We start from the raw sequence: 21,029 nt of genomic DNA, 5'->3' as shown, positions 1-21,029 counted from the left end.
TCACAGTCATATCATAATTTCCCTCAAAAAATTCAAAATTCCCTTCTAAAAGTCCACATATGCTTTTAAAAAAAAATGAGCTGTTTGGCAGTGTCTTCTTAAGATATTTATATCATTTTGCCAAAAGATGGTTCAAGTAAAAAACATTATGCCTTTTGAAGTTTACTATGCAAAGATCCTTGCTTAAAAATATGTATTTTTAAGATTTTTGTCACATTTTTTATTTCCAGTTGTCCTCTATATGCCTAAATTTTAAAAATCACTCTAAATGTAAAAAAAGTTTACATAATATATACTCAATTAAAATAAAGGAAGTTTATATTTCTTGAATATGATGAAAATTTCAAATGACAATTCATTATAAAGATAGTTGGCCCAGGTTTTTGTAAGAGTCAAGAAGAAAGCCTATGTTTACTATTTCTCAGCTATCACCCATCACTTTAATCTCCAAATTTCCACCAAAACAAAAATTATCCAGTCTCTTTTAATGCTTCCCCTTCAACTGAGTGATCCAGTTCTCCAACCCTAGAAAGGCAGAGACACCAAGGAAGCCTGCAGGCACAATGTGCACATCATCATGCAGCAGAATTCAGCACCCCCTCACGTTGGCTGCATTCCCCAGCCTAGAGCTGCAATGTACCAGCCCATGTTCTGAGTCCATGTTCTGAGCCTCTGCAAGGTTAAAGGATACTCTCAGGGGCTCAGGCACATGCAGTCACCATACCCACAGATGAAGCCCTGTGTTCAGCAAAAGACCACATTCAGGCCAGCAGTCAGTTCTTTCTATTCAGGAAAGAGGGGAGTAGTGGTCCATTCACAATTTTCTGAATGCTTTAAATATACATAGATACAGTAGCAAAATGTTTATTGTTTATATCCACTGAATTAATTTCAGGCTTTCTTTTCTCTTTTTTTTTCAAAGTCATTGTTTGAGTTCATTCTAGGAGGAAAAATGTAATTACTCCCTGCTCTCAACTCTTACTAAACTTGCCTGATGTTTCATAAACTGAATACATCATTACGAAGGGGACAAAACACAGCAAAGCGTTGTATCAACTACTTTGTCAAAGGAATGAAGTCAAAGTCCTACTAATAAATCCCTCTTTGAATCTTCAACAGACTCATTAAGAGGAGGACTTACACACAGCAGTCTTGCTTATGAGGGGTGAAAACAAGCTCTTTCTTTTATGTAGAAAATAGTTACGCAGCTTGGATGGTAGGTACCTGGATGTGTTGCATCATCTCCCTCTGCTGCTTATTACCTGGGCTATTTCACTGCCCTGTGTTTTCTCCACTGGAGGGCACAGTTAGCTAAAAGAAAATTTGGTGAAACCTGATTTGGTCTGTTCTCCAGTTCCAGAAAAAGTATGGGTGAGAAATGAGGTTAAAGATGCTCTCAGAAAGGATGTTTCTGTAATATTTCTGAATTTCACTTATCTCTGTTCTCCTTGAAAACCACTGTAAAAGATAATCACTAATTGGCTCACAGCTAAAACAAAAAATATATATATTATAAACACCACTATCTATAAAATATAAATAAAAGATGAGGCGGAAAGCAAAGAACGATTTTTTTAATGGTGAAAATGACCCACTTTGGGTACAGAATAATATAAAAAGTAAGTGAAAATGGAAATTCTCCTCTTCAACAAGCATATACACGACTACCATGGTCCCAGCAAGGCATCACCACGAGAATGTGGTGTTGAATCACTCAGTTCCTTAGCGATAACATAAATCACATGCTCAGCAAAAATAGTTTATTTTTATTTTCTACATTATCATTTTAGAGATAAAGCCAATAGGGAATGCTATTCAGCAATTCACTTACAGCTGCCTTTTCTTTACAAACCGAATCAATCCTAGGGGTGTAGTTTCAATATGTTTAGGAAAAAGAGATACATACATACTGCACTTCTAGATAAAGTCAATAAATGTACAGCTTTCAGAGGAGCTTACAAAGCAACAGTCTCTTGTTATTTTAAAAATTGCTTTTGAATAAAATTGTTTCTAGGCTTCAACTTATCAGGAAACCTTCTAAGTTTCTATCGTGGAAGCTTACTTTATGGATATTCCCAGGCAATGTTTTATTAGGTCAAATGACAAAGTATTATAACTTTGTTTTTTATTCTACATAGACCAAATTAATTTTTTAAAGTAGCAAATGGGGCAAAATAACTTGATAGGATTAAGTCTTCAAAAAGATCATCTAAATATCATGTATACTCAGACAAATCATTCATGTTATTTTAAGTGATTCACCGAAGAAATCCAAAACTTCCAGCAACAGTCTCTTACATAATTCAATGGCAGCAAGACCAATCCTCTGCAGGCCTAAGAAGGAATTCCATCTGCCTGATAACACAATCAGTCACTCCCAATCCTTTCCCCCATTTATTTAAATCATGGCTATCTGTACCAGAGTATTCTAGGCAGTGGGAAAAGTTAGTACAAAATTTGTGCTGTAGATGTACAAGGAACAAACAGCAAGAAGGCCAGTATGAATGGACTGGGGAGAGGCAATTCCATTCAGGTCTGAGTTCAAACGTTACCTAGTGAGAAAATCGTGCCTAACCACCCTACGTATACTAGCAAGGAAACAAACTCCCTCTCCATCGTCCTCTGTTACTCTCTATCATCTACGTTGCTCTACTTTTCTTCTCAGTACATCTCATCACAAGACTGACCAAATAGTCATCTGTTTGCTTACTGTCCATCGTTTCCTATTAAAATACAAGTTCCATGAGAGCCAAGCCTTGGCCCATTTTGTCCACTGCTATACCCCCAGCACACTGCAAAGTATCTGGGACACCAAAGGTGATCAAGTATTTGTTAAATCAATTAAATGAAAGAACAATGATGGGTGTATGGAGACAGCTCAGAAATAGAGGATGTTGAACTATATTCAATATCTTGTAGTAACCTATAATTAAAAACAATATGAAAATGAATATATGTATGTATATGGATGTTTGAAACATTACGCTGTACCCCAGAAGTCAACACAACATTGTAAAAGGACTATACTTCAATAAAAAAAAAAAAAGTAAAAAGGTGATACCATTTCCTGGATGATATATCCTTGAAATATCGTCATATGCCTGATATGAGGTGCCAATACCAAATAAGGGATAGACATGGTAGCAACGTAAAAATGTAACAACAAATACAGAAGAAAAGGGGACGTAAGAACTACAAAATTAAGACTGGTAATAATAATAGCTGTCCCAGTCTTCTTGTACTTGCCTTTGACCCATTATCAAAAAATCAGATCCTTTTACTCAGCAGCAGTAGTACCTTACCTCAGGTAATAGCTGTTTCTTAAACACAAGAACAGTCATCTTTCCAAAACCAAGGCATGTTTCATCTCTAAAAGAGGAAGGTGGTAAAAGAACACATACAAAACACATATACACATGTGCACACACACCTTCATTCACAGGGCAAAATCTGACTAAGTTACTGAATCTCTTAGCAGAAGGGGCATGCCGACTCAAAGAAGCACAGCTTCCCCCAGAGCCCCAGCAATGGTGCATGGCTTATCAAGGTCCTGACAGGCCTGAGAGGCTTAATTTCCAATTGCACTCAGTCCCTTTAGACTTGCTCCTTACAGTACTGCTATTCAAGAGGAACTCAAACCATCTCTCTATCTTCTTTTTAAAATAGTATTTAGATTCACACATCAGTTCTCCTGGTTCTTAAAACAAACTCAGCATCAGTAAGGCCATGTCCTCAAATGGGATACAAAGCAGAGTCCATGTCCCTAAGCTCCTCATAACTTTGCTCCAGGCTTTTCAGTGACTCAGATGGCACATTTCCTCATTTGAATTTGGAAGACAAAGGAATTTAAATAACACTGAATCGCTAACCTTATACTTGATTACTGTCCCAAACCAGGACTATCTGAAATGGATTTCATAATTTTTATACTTAATACACTAATGTGGAGAAATGGCAAAGCTAAGATTATAACACCAGGATAATGAACACTATGACTTCTTATTTGCTTTAGAATGGATTTAGAGAGAAATAAGCACTAAAGATGGTAACAGACCCATGTATACAAATACCCATCCCAACTTCACTGCTTCAGACTCAGTTCTGATCCTTTTCCAATACAGTTGAACTACATTGGGTCAAGGTCTTCAAATTACCAAGAACACCCTAAATATAAATTTACTTAGACTAACTTAAAGTAGACCATCCTATGACATTTACTTCAAGTTAACTGAAAACCCACTATTCCTGAATCATTTGGTAACAGTTCTCAAAGAATGTTGGCAATAAGACAATTTTCACATACCTATAACTCTGGCTTTATTAACTGTGGACCTGAACACTAAAATAATTTAATGGCCTAATATGGCCAAGAACTCAAGGACCAGCATAATCAAGAGTGAGACTAGCTAATGAAACTTGCAATCACATCTCATACCAAAGTTGGCCTCCTATCATCCATTTCAACAGCCAAATAAACAGCAATATATTAAGTTCACCAAAATCTATAGGGCTTTAAATCATTTATAAAATTTTATTCAAAACAAGAAAATTTCCCTCCTTTTCCACCAAATCTGTAGGTGAGGACGCTTTTGGTTGCAAGTAACAGAAACAGCTTTTAAGAAAAATGGGATTTATTATCTCAAAATAACAGGAAGGGTAAGGCACCTCCAGCAAAGGTGAATTCAGAGGCTCAGTAACAGCATCAAAAGATCCAGGGGCTTTCCATCTTTCTGCTCTGTCATCTCAGTGTGTTGCTTTGTCCCCTGTGGTCCCAAGGATGGCTACAGACATCATATCCTCACAGACGAACAAAACCCTTCCTTTTGCCTCGTTTTAAAGGGGAGGAAAGCCTTTTCAGAAGCCCACCCTCCAGAAGATTTCTCACATCTGGCCAGAACTGTGCTACATGCCTATTCCTAAACCAGCCTCTAATAAGGGGAAAGGAATCATCAAGATAAGCTTAAGTTACTCAAGACTGGGCCCCTGGGGCTGAGGAGAGGGCCAACCTTCTCTGAAGTCTATGGTTCTCCAATACCTGTACACATTTGGCATTCTGTCAACAAGCAACCAACCACATCCGCCACCACTCCCTCAAATGTGGAAATTTGGTGGAAATCATCTCCCATTTAGTAGATCAGAATTAAATTATGAAGGGGAAGAGGTTAACTCATACTTTAATGCAAACATAAACCTATGAGGTCCATTCAATATTTCGTCAGTCATCTGTGTTTATAAAAAACGTTAAAACACTTAAAACAGGCCAATCCATCGACCACCCCGAGAGGTAGCAAAAACCTCCACCCACAATGATACATCAACATGTGCTTCAAATCTACTGTGTTTCTTTTATAATTTCCAGGAAATAACTCCTTCTCTATCTATTTCTTGGTCTTTATTTGGTGCTTTGTTTAAAGGAAATGAAACCAAGGGCAAAGAGAATGATGGGAATTACCACTAAGCTGGCGGTGCCCCGTCCATGCCCACTCTGGCCGCACCATTGAAGAGCACATTCCAAACGCGTATCACTGCCCAATGGCTTTATCTGGTGGCTGAAGCCAAAAATATCCAAGCACACAGTGGACACAAGTGCCCTTGAATTAAATGCTCCTCGCCACCAACAGCCTTTAACCAGTGACTAATGGCTGCTGGTGTAGCAATACCGGAGCTTCCAGGCCCCGTAGGTGGAGGAACTCTGAGACTCGAATTCTACACTAGTTCCAGGTGATCACAGGCCTTGATAATGGCCTCTTTGTTGGCTGTGTTCCCCACTTCCCTCTGTACTGGTGTTTTTTGGGGTTACCTTCCAAATAAACTACACTTGAATCCCTGTCTCAGTATCTGCTTTGGGGGGAACCAAGAGACAGAAAAGAAAAGTAAATGTTTCCATTTGAAAAATTATTAACAAGCAAATTGCCCCACAAAAGTCATTCACAATTTTCAAAGATGTATTTTGAAGCAAATATTATTAGAAGATTTGGATATTTATACATAGTCCTAATATTAGCTATATTTGTAAGAATCAGATTCAAGATACATCTGGAAAATATTTCCTCATATCAAAGATAATAATTTTGCTAGGGAGATCTAAAAGGAACTGTTATGTCATCAATGTCAATTCATAAGAATCTAACTTAAATAAAGGTGAGAGCAGAAAACCTTTAACTCAAGAAAAACAGCTAAGTATCTTTAAGCCTGAGATAGAAACAATAGGGTACTGAGTGAGAAATGACAGGAACTTATAATCACCTCTTACAGTAACATTTATAATATAATAATGGGACTTTAAACAGTTATGTCAAGCTTGAAAGTATTCCAATTATATCAGAGTTAAAATGACACTTCACTACCAGTAATTTAACTCTATCCCAAATCCATTATACCTAACTGCAGATTTTGCATGCGTTAAAAATAAAGTTGAAGCTTATGTGTTTATTTTAAACTAACACAATTAGTGGTTAAATTAATTTAATTTTTAATTCAGAAACTCAGTTTATATCCACAAAGTTGTTTTTTTAATCTGTTTTAGGTAGTTTCTAAAACTGACATATATTAGATAATCACATCAAAAGAGACTTAGGTGTTGATCACGACAAAGTTACAACAGATCCCAAAATAAATCTCTGAAGCAATTTGAACCTCACACAAAGGATCTGATCAACTCATGGGGCAATTCTATTTCTAGATTCCTAATTGAAAAATGGAAGGAGAAAAAAAGCCCAGTGTCTTGTTTGTGCATAATGCTTTGCACTGTCTACAGTGCTTCAAAACAGGACTCTGAGACTCAGTATCTCTGAATATAGACAAAGTGGGTATTTTTAGACATATCTGATTGTTGAAATAAACAGAGTGGCTGACTGAAGATTCCACAGCTAATAAATGTCAAAGGTGGGACGGTCTATGAATTCAGGTCTTCTGATAGTCGGCTTCCCTGCTTTTCTGCCTAAAAAGGAAAAGAGCAAACATTCACCAAGCCGAGACACAAAGTGCTACATGGGATGCACTCAAACAGCTCAAAAATAACATTCGCCTTTTCCTAAAATATTACATACTGAGGCTCCAAATTTTCCATAGACTATAAGATACAGCATATAACTTATGATGATGATAAATGATTGCTGAGCCAAAGGACTTTGGTAAGGAACTTATGATATCAGGCTCAGCCTGGTGCTAATCTATAGTAAGATTGTCTGACATCCACACAGAACCACACAGAGATCATTATTTTCCTCCCAAACCCTGCTCCTTCTCTGTGTTTCCAAGGTCAACAACTAGTGTCAGTGTCTGCCCAGACACCTCACAGCCATTGAATTCGCCAGCTCCTTCACCCCCACAACCTGTTTATGATGAGGGCCCAGGACTTCCAGCTCCTCCCTCTCTCTTGTCTGACTCCCCCTGCTCAGTCTCTGCCCCATTACCTGAATCCAAGCCACCATTACCCAATGCCTGGCTTACTGCCACCACCAGCCTCCCGCTGAATTCCCCTATCTCCTGGGTGTCTGCCTCCACATCCCTCCTCCAAAATGCCAGGGCAAACTGTCCTAAATATATATAAACTTGATCATGACATCTACTGCTTAAAATCTTCCAATGACTTCCCACTGCCCCAGGATAAACAAAAGCCTTGCAGAGACTCAAGGTCCTTTTTGACTGGCCCAGTGCCCATTCCTCTAGTCTAATCTCTTTCTTCTCTCCTCCCAAGAACCTTCAGCCCAAAGCTCCTGAATGCTGCTCTCACTTTCCTCAAGGTCTTCACTCAAAGTGTTCCCTCTGCTGGAAAAACTCCCCTCTCCTTCAACCCCCATTATCTGCCTGTGTCTAATTCATCAGCACGGTCTGCAGAGTTAACATGAGTTCAAACCCCAGGTTCTCCTCCAGTTTTACTAGCTATGTGACTTTGGGCAAATTGTTTGACCTCTCTATTACCTTAACTTTCTTTCAGTAAAATGTAGATATTAATAGGACCAACTTTATTGGATTATGTGAGGAGTAAATGAATTCACTAAGGTATTTAGAAGCATATCTGGCACATAGTAAGCTTTTTAATAAACACTATCTTATTACCATTATTAACATCATCTTCTTCCTTCTACTTCTTTTCTTCCACACCTTTGATTAAATGTTACTTCTTCCAGAAAACCTTTACATCCCTGAACTAGGTTAGTGCCCCCATAGCTGGCTCCTACTAAACTTCCTGGAGCTGCTTATGTAATGCTTTGTGTTCTCCACTAGACCAATGCAAGTATACACCATGGCTTCTTCCTTGCTCACCATTCTGTTTCCATATCCAGTGCTGTATCTGGCACATAGTCAGCATGTAATGAATATTCATCTGCTGAATGAATGAATGGCCCAATGCCACTATTTAATCACTACAAAAGTCATCCAGATAGCCAAATAAAATTGGAATTTCTTCTGGTTAAACCTAAGCCCATTTTGCTACTTCTTTATCATTTAGAGGACTTAAAGTTGAAAAAAAAAAAAAAGAAAAGACTAATTAGAACATCCTCTCCAGTCTATTGGCCCAGTATCACTTATGTTAATTCCACAATAAAGGTAATTTTTTAAAACTCCACCTCTAAAGAAAGCAAACAGATTTAAAACTTCCTTGTATCTAAATGTAATAAAAGTGAACTAAGAAATAGGGCCACTAAAAACAAAACAAAACAAAAAACACACAAACAGAAAATAAGAAAATATTATTCTCTCAATTCTTCATTGTTAAGCTTCCAAAGTCTTCAGCTATCCTTCCTAGGGTCTTCCTTAAAGCAAATTAAAATTCCCATATTTGCATCTACCAAAACCCATTCTTACTGACTCCCCTACCCTCACCCCTGATCTCCAATTACTGAGATTGGGAAATACTGGATGTGTTGCATGGAGTTCTCATTGCATTGCAACATACTAGAGTTCCAAGTTTTCTTTTTTTTTTCCCCTAATCTATTTCAAATGCACAAACACAGAACTAGCCTAAAATAGAATCTCTATTTAACTGTCAAAATTATAAGTAAATATTTGGTACAGAAGTTGTTGGAAGTTTAACACTATTATAAATTGAGCCCTGGTACCAAGAATAGATATCTGGCTCAAAAGCCTGCATGTCTATTTAGTCCACTGTCTTCTAGGATTAGCTTTACCACAGTCCAGTGTTTCCCAAAATGCATGATCTTTTTTTTTTTTTTAATGATTCTCTCTCTTTTATTTTTTTGGTGGGAGGGGAGGATAATTAGGTTTGTTTGTTTGTTTTTTAACAGAGGTACTGGGGATTGAACCCAGGACCTCGTGCATGCTAAGCAGGCGCTCTACCACTGAGTTATACCATCCCCCGCAAAATGCATAATCTTAAGAATCAACCTATTTGTTAAAAATACATTTCCCATTCTTAGTTTTTGATTTAGTAGGTCTGTAGTGAAGCCCTAAGCACAAATTGAAATTTTTTTTTAATTTTTTATTGAAGTGTAATTGATTTACAGTGTAGCTTCAGGTATACAGCAAAGTGATCCAGTTACACACACACACACATTTTTTTTTTCTTTTCAGATTCTCTTCCATTATATGTTGTTACAAGGTATTGAATATAGTTCCCTGTGCTATACGATAAGTCCTTGCTGTTTATCTATTTTATACATAGTAATGTGTGGACACTCTTATTTTTAACAAGCACATCCAATTGATTCTTATGTCCCATGGATACTGTCATGACATAAATAGACCTTTCACTTTCAGACAACATTTGAGGAAATCTCCAACTTGTACAGGTATTCCAAATTGCCTTCAAACCATTCTTATCAGGAGTTTCAGCAGGAAATGTTGCAGGAGCCTGGAGTAAGAAAACTTAGATTCAATTTCGTTTACTGTGTAACCCTTACACCAGTCACTGCAGCTCCCTCTGGTCCTGGTACATTACGTGGAAATAATAACTACAGGGTTGTTGTGGGAATCATTTGAGATTACTTGCAAAGCAATTTGCAAATTAAGATGTCATCATTATGGTAAAATTTCATTAATTCAGCCTCCCCTAATTCAGAATGTGTGAACATTATTGTCTAACCCGCTGTGTTTTTTCACATTATCTATAAAGTGATCATCACCTTCTTTCATATGACAGGCAATGAGAGGTATTGGAACACACCGATAAGCAGCAGCTCCCTGTTCCACAGCAAAATTATTCAACTGAATGTGCAAGATTAGGGGAGCCTTTTTACTCTATGAGCTCCATTCATGTGACAAGACTGGAGTGTCAGCTATCATTAAAGCAAGCTTGGCAATCCTTCTACTGGAAGTTGGCTTGGTGGTGAGCAGTTACTGACAGTCATTACAGTAAAACCTATCTGGGGAATGAGTTTTCCACATATGAGGAAGGCTAAGGGCACTTTAAAACTGGCATTTAAACTTCTAAAGGATACTGGACCCTTTCCTGGCCACTTTGAGAAACAGATACTAAAACTATACAATATGTCCTTAGCAATTTAGTGTCATCGACATAATCTGTGTTAGGGCTATAGGCACAGCTGAGACTATAGATAAGAGATATTGGATCAACCCACTTAGCTTGTAGCACCATCTACAGTGAAAAAGTCCTCCAGTCTAAATGTCCATGGAGGACTGGATCAAAAGCATGGCATAATGGTACCCTCAGGGGCTATGGAGATGGGTGTCACTTCTTCCAGTGTTCAGGCTTTTGTACAGAGAGGGCTTTTTGCCCTATACGAGTTGTGGAAAAGAGTGATGAAGTCCAGTGCATCCTCGCTGTTACCACTCATCGCCTCTGTGTCCTCCTCACCAGTTTTTCTCTCTTAATTCACCCCTGGCAAATCTCTCCTATTCCCACTCCTATCACTGCTTTTCAACAACCCACCACAGACACATCCCCCATTTTCTGCCCTTTGCCACTGATTTTCTTGCCTTGCCATTCTCTAACAGGATGCATGACCTTGAGCAAGTTGTTACCTCTTCCAGTGTATTTCCCTAAGAGTTCAGCTGAAGAGGTCCCCAACAGCTCTTCCAGTTTTGTTATTCTAACATTATTCTCTTTTGCCTCCTAATGATTTTTCAATTTTCTCAAGTTTCTCACAAAATGGCCGACTAAACTTTTGTAGATTATCAACCACCTGCAGTATTCAGCTCTTTCCATGAAGCAAACAAACCATATACTCAACGCTCTGCAGTTAACTTTCTGGCAGTGATTAAGGATATACATTGACCATTTGATGCCTTTACCACCAGATAGATTTTCCAGGGAATTCAGTTCAATGTCTCTAACAATTCAAAAAGCCTGAAGGTACTAGAAGGCTTAGGTTCATTTTTATCAGGCCTTTAAAATAACAAAACTACATTTCGGTCAACACATCCCAGAATTCAATTTTTTCACTAATTCATCTCAGCCTTACCAACTTCCAAAGTTTTACTGAAATTTTCACTGGAAAAAATCTTCTTTACTAAAAGAAAATCTACTTGTAACAATTTTATAAAGATTTGGGGATGGATAATAAATGTATTACCAAAATTCTATTAATATTGAAATGTTTATTAAATGTGGCAGAGTGGTTAGTTTCCTATAGCAATTTCCTAAAATATGTATGCAAGAAAATTAGTTTATTTCCAGTACTACCCAAGAACATCTTTCTGCTCTCACTGCATTTCACACTTTCAAAACTGTTATCCCAGCCCTGCTATAATTCTGTGACCAGCCTTTGTCTAGTCAGCCTTGGTTCAATTTCAGTCTAGCTTTGTAGGTGTCACTTGATGTGTTCAAACAAAGAGGAAAAAAGATGTACACGTTATTTTGCAAAACATAGCCAAAAAATACAAAACCAAAGCAAAACACCCCAGCCCCAATTGAAATATAATTCAAGGAAAATATGTTTATTCACTATATATTATTTATTGTACACTCTCAAGGGGCTTATAGTTTAGAACAGTCATGCATGCATGCACAGGCGCTCGTGCGCACACACACGCAAATGACTAAAAAGATAAAGCGTGAAAAAGTCCACAAAAAAAGAACAAAACAAGCACTATCAGTGTCCCAAAAGTATGTGATTGCTTCCTGCAAGGTGGGCAGCTGCAAGGTAAAATTTGTAATCTGGACTCTGAAAAGTAGGTAGGATTCCATGAACAGAAGGAGTAAGAAGAGTGCACAGAAGAAAGAGCACTCCAGGTAGGGTGAAATCAACATTCAGCAACCACTGAAACTACTAAATGTCTCTGCAAAAGCAAAAAGACACAGAAATGGAAAGAAGTAGGTAAGTACAGGCATATCTGAGACACAGAAAGTCACTCAGGGAAAAGTCCAAGGGAGAATGCATAAAGGGCCACATGAGGACGAGACCAAAAATAGACTTAAGAACATGATCAGAAAGGGCCAAGGGGCATGACATTTGCATAGACATTGGGAAACTCTGAAGTTTCCATGTAAGGGGTAATCTGGAGATGTTTTCAAACCAAAGTGTAAGATTTGGTAGGGAGGCGATATATCAGGGGAACTAAGAGGAAGGTATGGATGAGAGAGAAGCTGAGATGGCAGATGCAGTGAGATATGACAATTTTCTGTCTAGACACGGAAAGAAAAGTGTGAGTCAGCGTGACTCAAAGATGAGGGAGCAAACTGGCCACTTGCTGCATCTGGCGAAAATGGCGCAATTTATTTGGCCCACAGAATGAACTTGAGAAATGTGCGTCAACCTTAAAAAACTAAGAAACTTTCCAGGGGAGAATCTACATTTGTGATTTCTCGTGAAACATCCCAGAAGACGAGGCCAATGTCTCTGAAGGCTAATGGCTGACTGAGTAGTGGCCATGGTGAGTAGTTCCGACTTATCACCCAACAGCGTCCAGACGTGCATTTACACCTGGTCCATGCCGCTCATTTACTCTGCCTGCCCAGACATCTAAATTTGTCATCCTGATTTAGTGGCTGGTTGACTCTAAAATTAGCAAAAATAAGGAGTCCAGAACAGGTTGGGGAGAACAAAAAAGCTGAGTTTTAGCCATGTTAGGGCTAAGATCTTTGAAAACCATCCCAACCAGAAGGGAATATGCAGTAAGTTGTTAGAAATTTGAGAAGAGGTCTGGGAAAAAGAAGATGGATATAGACAGAAATAAGAATTATCCCCACAAATAAAAGTGATAGCAGATAAATGATGGCAGTATCAGCTAGCACTTACATACAGTTTACTAGAAATGCCAGATACTGTTCTGAGAATTTCATACCCATTAACTCATTCAATCATCACTTCAGATCCGATCTGACAGATGGGGAAACTGAGGCACACAGAAGCTAAGGTGATACAGACTGTAACTGGCCGAGCTGGGAATCAGAAGCGGGAAGTCTAGTTCCAGAGTCTGCTACGAGAACTTCTTCCTGAGGTTATAGTCCATATTTCGGTTTTAGGCAGGCTGTGTTCTAGGTGCTTGAGATACATAAGTGAACAAAAAAAGACAGAGCTCTGTCTTCGTGGTAGTCCCATTCTGACAGGTAGACAGACAAGAAACATCATAAATAAGCAAAGTGTACAGGATGGGAGACAGTGACAAGTGCTGTGACAAAAAGGACAAGTATGGCAGGGATCAGAAGAGGGGTGTAGGAGATCAGAGGAGGGAAGGTTTCACTGAGAAGGTGGTATCTGAGCGAAGACGAGAAGAAAGTAAGAAGACTTAGCCACATGGACACCTGGAGGAAGAGCATTCAGGAAGAGGGCATAACCAAAGGCCAAGGCAGTGATGCCAAGCACACTCGAGGAAGCGAGTTCAAGGACGAAGGGCGTGTGGCTAGGAGGGAGGGAGAGAGGCGAAACCTGGGCAGAGAGGACATCAGAAGCAAAAGAAGGCAGGAGGCAGGTGGTCAAAAGTCTTGTCAACCACAGGAAGAATTCTGGGTTTTCATCTGAACAGGATGAGAAGACATTAGTGGGATCTCTGCAGAGGATCACATGGTCTGACCTGAGCTTTTCAAGGTTCACTGACTGCTCTGTAAGAATCAATCATAGGGAAGCCAAGGTGGAATCAGAGAGACAAGAGGCTGCTACTATATCGAAGCAAGAGATTTTGGTGGCTTGCACCAGAGTGCTAGAAGGAACTGGATTATGGATATTTTGAAGTTAGAGTCAGTAAGATTTCCTAACAGACTCTGTATATGGGGTGAGAGAGGCATCGAAGATGACTCAAGGTTTTTTAAAAAAGCAATTGAAAAGTTGACTATAACCAGATTTTTTGAAGTCCATCATATCTTAAGTTCACTAAGGGGAACCATATTTCAAGGAAGCACTTGGTAAATCTGTTCACAAAGCAAGGAATTCTCCTGCAGTATATTAATCACCTCCTAACTGATCAGCTCATAACTTCAGATTTCCAATAGTTTATCTGCTGAGTGAACTACATTATTTCTCGGTTCCAGCAATCCTTTCTCATCAAATAAGAGTAACATATACAAATAAAAGATGTTCTTAAACATGTTACTTGGTATCCACAAAAACACACAAAGGTTACACTAGAGCCTCATTTGCCTCTCATTTCATTGTCATACTAACCCTGAAAAGTATCAGCCCCAATTAATAGATGAAGGAAGTTATGCTCAGAAGTTAATGATCTTTGCCCAAGGTCAAAGAGCTTAGCAAGTAGCAAAGCTCATATTGGCTACACTGATCCCAAAGCCAGTCTTTCCAGACAGTGCTACTGCTCCCCAACATAATACTCCTGAGAGGCAGTAACTGCTCAGAATCTTCAGTTTTCTAGCCTTTCCTCCTTTCTCCCAATGACTAGATCATTTAAATAGAAATAACTTCACTTAATAGTGGTAAGGATAACTTTTCAGACACTGATAGTCTCCCTGGAATTGCCAGTGAGACACAGGGCAAACACGTTGTTTCACTTGACAAAATGAATAATAAAGCAAAGCGTTCCCTCTGATGCCCATGTATGGCAGGCTTCTCAACTCTCACACCATGGTGCTATGGAGTGACCTTGAGAAAGCAGTAACCCAGTTTCAGGGTTCATTCAACAATGCTATCACTCAGCCTCTGGTAAGAGCAGAACTTCCCACACCATGGTGATTAGATTTCTCCCCAGGGAGAAATACCCTCTGAAAGATGATAATCAGAAAGTGCACAAAAACGGCCTCCCTTACTATTAAGTATGAATTTGCATTTTTAAAGGCAATTTTTACTGAGATTATCTGAATAACTCACACTGGTCTATCTCTGTGGCAATGGAACAACTTCAGGGAGACTAGAGAAAGAAAGACTTCTGCTTAAAGTTGCAACTCAGCATTACCCTTCTGCTTAAAATCCCCACAACTGTATTCTGTGTTCTGAAATGAAAAAGCCCTGCTCACTGGCCCCTTCTCCCCTCTCCTCTCCCATCTTACACGAGGCCTTGTTTTATGGGAGCCCTGCTCTCTTTTGCCTCAGGGGCCTCGCACCTGCTGTTCCCACTACTCTTTCTGCTACTCTTCACCTCCCTTCAGATCTCAGCTCATCCGTCGCTTCCCCAGGGTGGCTCTCTGACCTTCATTCACAAGCTCTGGTAGAACCAAGTGTGTCTGCTTTCCACCACCTAACAGGGCAGTTTGTTCCTGACTCATGTTTGCCATCCCACTGGTCTGTTACAAGTCCATGACCAGTGCTCAGGAGGACAAACGAACAGTGTTGGAGCACACCCTCCATCAAGATGGTGAAGGCTTTATCCTTCCTGACTCCCAGCCTCAATCACAATCTATCCCAGAAGGCTGAGGTACACATATTTTAATATTTTTATTTGCATGAAAGAGGAGGAGAGAAATGGAATAAAGGACTGTACTGTAGACTAAATTCATATGTGAAAGACAAAATGTGTCTGTTGCAATCCTAACCCGCAATGTGATGGTATTAGGAGGTGGGGTCTTTGGGGTGTGATTCGGTCATGAGGGTGGAACCCTAACAAATGGTATTAGTGCCCTTATAAGTGACCCCAGAGAGCACCCTGGCCCCTTCTGTCCTGTGAAGACACAGCAAGAGGACAGCTATCTATAAACCAGGAAGCAGTTCCTCACCAGGCGCCAAATCTGCCAGCACCTTGACCTTGGATACCCCAGCCTCCAGAACTCTTTGAAGTAAATGTTTGTTGTTTCAGCCACCTGGTCTACAGAATTTTTGTTACAGCAGCCCAAAGACACACTATTTAGAAACAACAACAACTTTTTTTTTAAACTTATCCTTATCTATAGATGGCTATTACTGGCATTGGAATTGATCTATTCAAATCCACTTACCCATATATTCTGCTCACTAACTAAATCTTTCAATAAATTTTTGCTGAAATTCAAAGAAATAAGTGATCCTCAACCAACAAAAACAAACAAAAAATTAGTTTTGAAACTCAACACTCTCAATTGCTGTAGCAAAGGTAATCTCAGTTTTCTAAAGATCCAGTCACCTTGATATTAGCTTTTTCTTACTAAGCCTTCATCTTGTCAATTAGCTCAAGTGATTAGAATATAATGCTACTAAGGTTAATAACATTACGAATAACGGGGGGAGGGTATAGCTCAAGTGGTAGAGTGCATGCTTAGCATGCACAAGGTCCTAGGTTCAATCCCCAGTACCTCCTCTAAAAAATAAACAAACCTAATTACCTCCCCTCACCCACACACAGAAAAATTAAAATTAAAAACATAATAATAATATTACTAATAACAATAAGTGATTAAACATTTACCTACCAGGCACTGCACCATCTGTTTTACATAGAATAAGTATTCTCATTTATCCTTCACAACAATCCTATGAAACAGGTACCAGTATTAGTCCCATTTTGCAGGAGGAAAGTGAGGCTCAGAGAGGTTTACTCCCTTACTCAAAGTTACACTCTAGTAAGTAGAGAAGCTAGAATCCAAGTCTAGGTTTGAGCCTCCAAAATCTCAGGTTTGACCCATAAATAGGAAACTTATTATTGCACAGAAAGGAGGAGGAAGAACAGGGGAGCAGGGGGAGCAGGAGACAATGGAGGCTGCTGTAAGGGTGGAGGGAAAGATATTCTAACTCAGAGTACAAAGGCTGAATTTCTAATTCCGGGAAACCATCCTCTCTGGTTTTTCCTCCAAATAAGACCAGGGCATGTTTTAGGTCTGATTGTCCAGCTGCATCTGCTCCCTCTGACACAGCTTGAGCCCCAGCACTTTAAGGTTGCCCTGCTAACTCCAATCTGGAGATCGTGTTCCATTTAGGCCTACATGAAGAATCTTAAGAATAACAAGTATAAATATAAACTACCAAGTTAACACAGATCATTACATAATACTTAAACTATTTAAGATGTTTAACGAACATCAGTATTAGAAGTAAGCAATGCCTCCCTAGTGAAACAGAGTCCCCCTAAAACTGAGTTCCCTTATTGAGTTTATGATTAATCTTTCTATCCAAAACTTTATTCCTTTTCTTGTGCCCTCTGATTTCAATCCTGTGCTAGTTAAACACTAATCAATCAGAGTCAGGTGGCTAAAACTGCTGTTGTTGATAACATCATTAATACACTAAAATTACTGCTGTGGATATCGCCATTAACACACAAACTCAGCTTGTTTCTCCAGTGCAAGATGAGCTAACAGACCCCAGAGCCATGGACCACCTAGCCTAAGAATCATAAACCAGAGACATCCTGATTCCCAAAACTAAGATTAAGAGATGTCACAGAAATATCACTAGATGATGATGAATCCCAGCCTCTTTGTTCTTCCACTTTAAAAAAATCGAAACAAAACCCTAACTCAAAGACCAAGGTGGACTAGATCTGAGACTTGTCTCTCACTCCCTTGCTTGGTTGCCCTGCTTACTTTGCTGCAAACACCTGCTGTCAGCATTCAGCTTTCTGCAACCCCAGCTCAAGAGCCCTTGCTAGGTTACACTTGAACTGCCTGCTCCTAGCATTTACTCAAAGACGGTTGCACCAGATTAAGATAGCAGTTTTGTAGGGAGTTTGTAGGAAAAAAAACCCATTAGTATTACCTATATACAAAAGTTAATTCTAAAATCCTAACTTTAGTTGAACAAATTATCAACCTATTTTTAGTAACAATTTAACCCCATTAATAATTGTTCAAGTGCCATCTCTACTGGTTTGTTATCCAGATTATTTCAGTTTTTCAAAGATTCCTTGAATTTGGCGAGATAGAGGAAGAAGTATTTTAAAATCCAGGCCACATGTAAGTAATGTTACAAATAATTAGATCACTTCTTCTGCTTAAGTATTTTTAAAACAGAGACATTTCCCAGCAATCCAGCGTAAAGTGAACTGGACAATAGTTCCCTTTATGATAGTTATTACCATTAAGTCTTTGCTTACAAATTACAAAACTTAGTTATCTGAAGTAAGATTTCCTAAGGCACTGGAGTCTTATGCAACTATTTCAAAAGTCCACAAGCAAGTTTTCCAAACATTATAGCCAAGACTGAGGCAAGTTAATAGAGAAATTATAATCTTGAATATAGTCAAATTGAGCATTTCTCTTGCTTTTTCAAAGATCAAAAACAGTGACTTTTAAAATACGTATTATAATGTTAATAGCTGCTTCACATATTCATTCCTACTTGAGACATTTTCTCCCAAAAGGTCAACTTATTTTGTTTTTCCTACTAGTTGTTCAAACGTTTTTGAGTTTATAAAGAATATGGAGTAACATTATTTGAGTACCTTATTTGAGCCTAGTCTGAAAGCAACCCCTAACTAGCCTAAAATTCAATAAAATACTTCATGAAGTGAACATGCAATTACAAAACTGCAGAATGAATAATTACATCGGAGAAAACACAGCATATCACTTGGCTTTAAAAAAAAAGCTAAAAGAAATGAAAAATAAGAAAAGCAAATCAACAACAACAACGAAAAGAACGCATAACTTTCCTGCTGTTAATTTTCTCAACTTCTCCAATCTGGCCTTTCTTCTCCATTTTCAAAGTCCTCCGACTACACGGAACAGGATCCATTTGTTTAGCTTACTCTTTGCGGGAATACTTTATCCTGCAAATGTCCTTCTGCAAAGAGTATTACTGATTTCTACATGAAGAGTTACCGTTTTGCAGGAGCAAGAGTTCTTGCTACTCATAAGGACTTCAGAACAGTTTAGCAAGGATTTAAAAAAGGAGAAGGGGAGATCTAGTAAATTATAATGGAATAGGCCGAATCCAATCAGAAAGCCTTCTGAAATGCTATGTCCTCTTCCTCCACCCTCACCCGCCCAAAGGCAACAGAAAGCTTTTCATCCTTAACACAGGGCCAATATTCAAGCCAAAAACTTTATTTTAAACCCACTCTTAAGGGGCGAGGCAAGGTGAATAGAATGTGACTCGAGAGAGCAACAAGGCGACTAACTCCGGGTCGTGAACCTGGAAAGGCTCAAAGGACACATGCTCCAAGGAGTTAAGGCCCGATTTCTCCCCCATCCACCAAGTGGCACTGAGATTCGCTGAGTTTAGCCAACAATGCATTTGGCATTTAAAAACTCCACAAGTCTAAGCAAGCCAGAAGATGGCTTAGGGGATAGGTGGGAACGCGCGACGCAGTAGCCTCAGGAAGGCGGAGAGGAAACCTGGGGACGCGAAGGCCAAGCGCTGGGCCCGGAATGGGTTAGCGCGGACCAGGCCAGGCCTGGAGCCACGCGAGCAGCCGCAGGAGCGAGGACGGGGCGGGGGGGGGTTGGCAGTGGATCCGACTCACCTGCCCATTCACCGAGCCTGGGTCCGACCCCCTCGTCGTGACCCAAACCCCAGACCCGAAGGGCCGTGAGGAGCGAGCACGAGATGCGCAGGGCCACGTAGGCTACAGTGCCCGCGCCCACCCAGTACAGGAAGCCGGCAGCAGGCAGAGCGCTCTCCATGGCTTTCAACCAGGCCTCACTACCTCCGTAAATGAAAAAAAAATGAATGAATGAATCCAGGAAGAGGCTCCGGCCGTGACGGTGAGGACGACAGTAATAGGCGCTGCTCCTACTCTGCTTTTGGCCCAAACCCCGCCCAAGGCACCATATTCGTGCCGCCATTGGTGATCTATCGTTCTCTCTGCGCGTAGTGCGTCAGCCATTGGCTAACTCTAGTTTCTCTGGCCCGCCCATTACCCCCATTGCTGTCACTCAGCCGCGTTTCCGTTCTAAGGCAGTGGATCTCTCACCTGCCAATCAAGCTTCAGCCTAGCCCAACACGTCACCACGCCCCCAGGATTCCGCCAGAGGGCGGTACCTCTCACCCCACCAAGTCGTCCAGGTCTCTCATTGGCTGAAGTGGTCCTCGCGACGACGGAAGATTGCGCTCCGATTGGCCAATCAGACCCAATTTGGTTTGAGCTCGAGTTTGAAGAGGGAATGGGATCGGAGACGCCACTACGGAGTGGGAAGATTGTAGTCAGAAGCGGACGTGGAGCCATGGTTTTATTTTCACATCTTTATTAAACAGTTCTGTATGATTGTTAAGTGCGCTGTCATTGTTTCCATAAACTTTCCAGATAAAGGCTTGCATCTCCTGTGTTTGTTCCCCACAACACGCCTTCGGTCCAGTTATACATCGTAAGGAGGGCCTTCTGTCAGGCTTCCCTCCCGCGCTGTGCATTAAACAAGCTCCCAATGCCTTGGATTTAAAGGCAAATAACTTAATGGAGTCAAATGACTCTAACACACAATAGCATAAAAACCAAAAAATAAATATATTATGGGAATACAGCTTAATGAACAATTAGTTTGAGGAAGGACTCCATGTTTTAAGTGGATCTTAAAGTACTATAGAGATTTTTCTTTTTAATTTCCTTTTTTTTTTTTTTTGCGGGGATAGGGGTGGAGGAGCTTGCAAGGGGGCACAAAAGTTTACAGTCCAAGTGGAGGTATGAAAACCACCTCAGCCAAGTTCCAGACGAGTAAGACCACAATGTAGGTTGAAGAAATTGTGTAATGCTAACAAGTGCTTCACACTTACTCTAATCCTCCCTTCAGGAGTTCCTGTTTCCTTTTCTGGCAATGGGTTTGGGATCATATAAGATAACTAAAGTTTTTCTTAGCCAGTAGGTGCTGCTGGTTC

The 21,029-nt window shown here is 39.9% G+C and overlaps 1 protein-coding gene across 1 annotated transcript in view; it reads right to left on the bottom strand.

The window, feature by feature from the left end:
* HSD17B12 (hydroxysteroid 17-beta dehydrogenase 12) overlaps positions 1-19,974 on the bottom strand; it is a 139,583-nt gene extending 119,609 nt beyond the window's left edge. The window contains exon 1 of the mRNA XM_072969830.1: positions 19,684-19,974. Coding sequence (XP_072825931.1) covers positions 19,684-19,843 — 160 coding nt within the window. The 5' untranslated portion in view covers positions 19,844-19,974. The remainder of the gene's footprint in view (positions 1-19,683) is intronic.
* Positions 19,975-21,029: the final 1,055 nt, after the last annotated feature.

Source organism: Vicugna pacos, chromosome 10 (assembly GCF_048564905.1).
Source record: "Vicugna pacos chromosome 10, VicPac4, whole genome shotgun sequence".
NCBI lineage: Eukaryota > Metazoa > Chordata > Mammalia > Artiodactyla > Camelidae > Vicugna > Vicugna pacos.
This window is presented reverse-complemented; position numbering and strand designations above follow the sequence as displayed.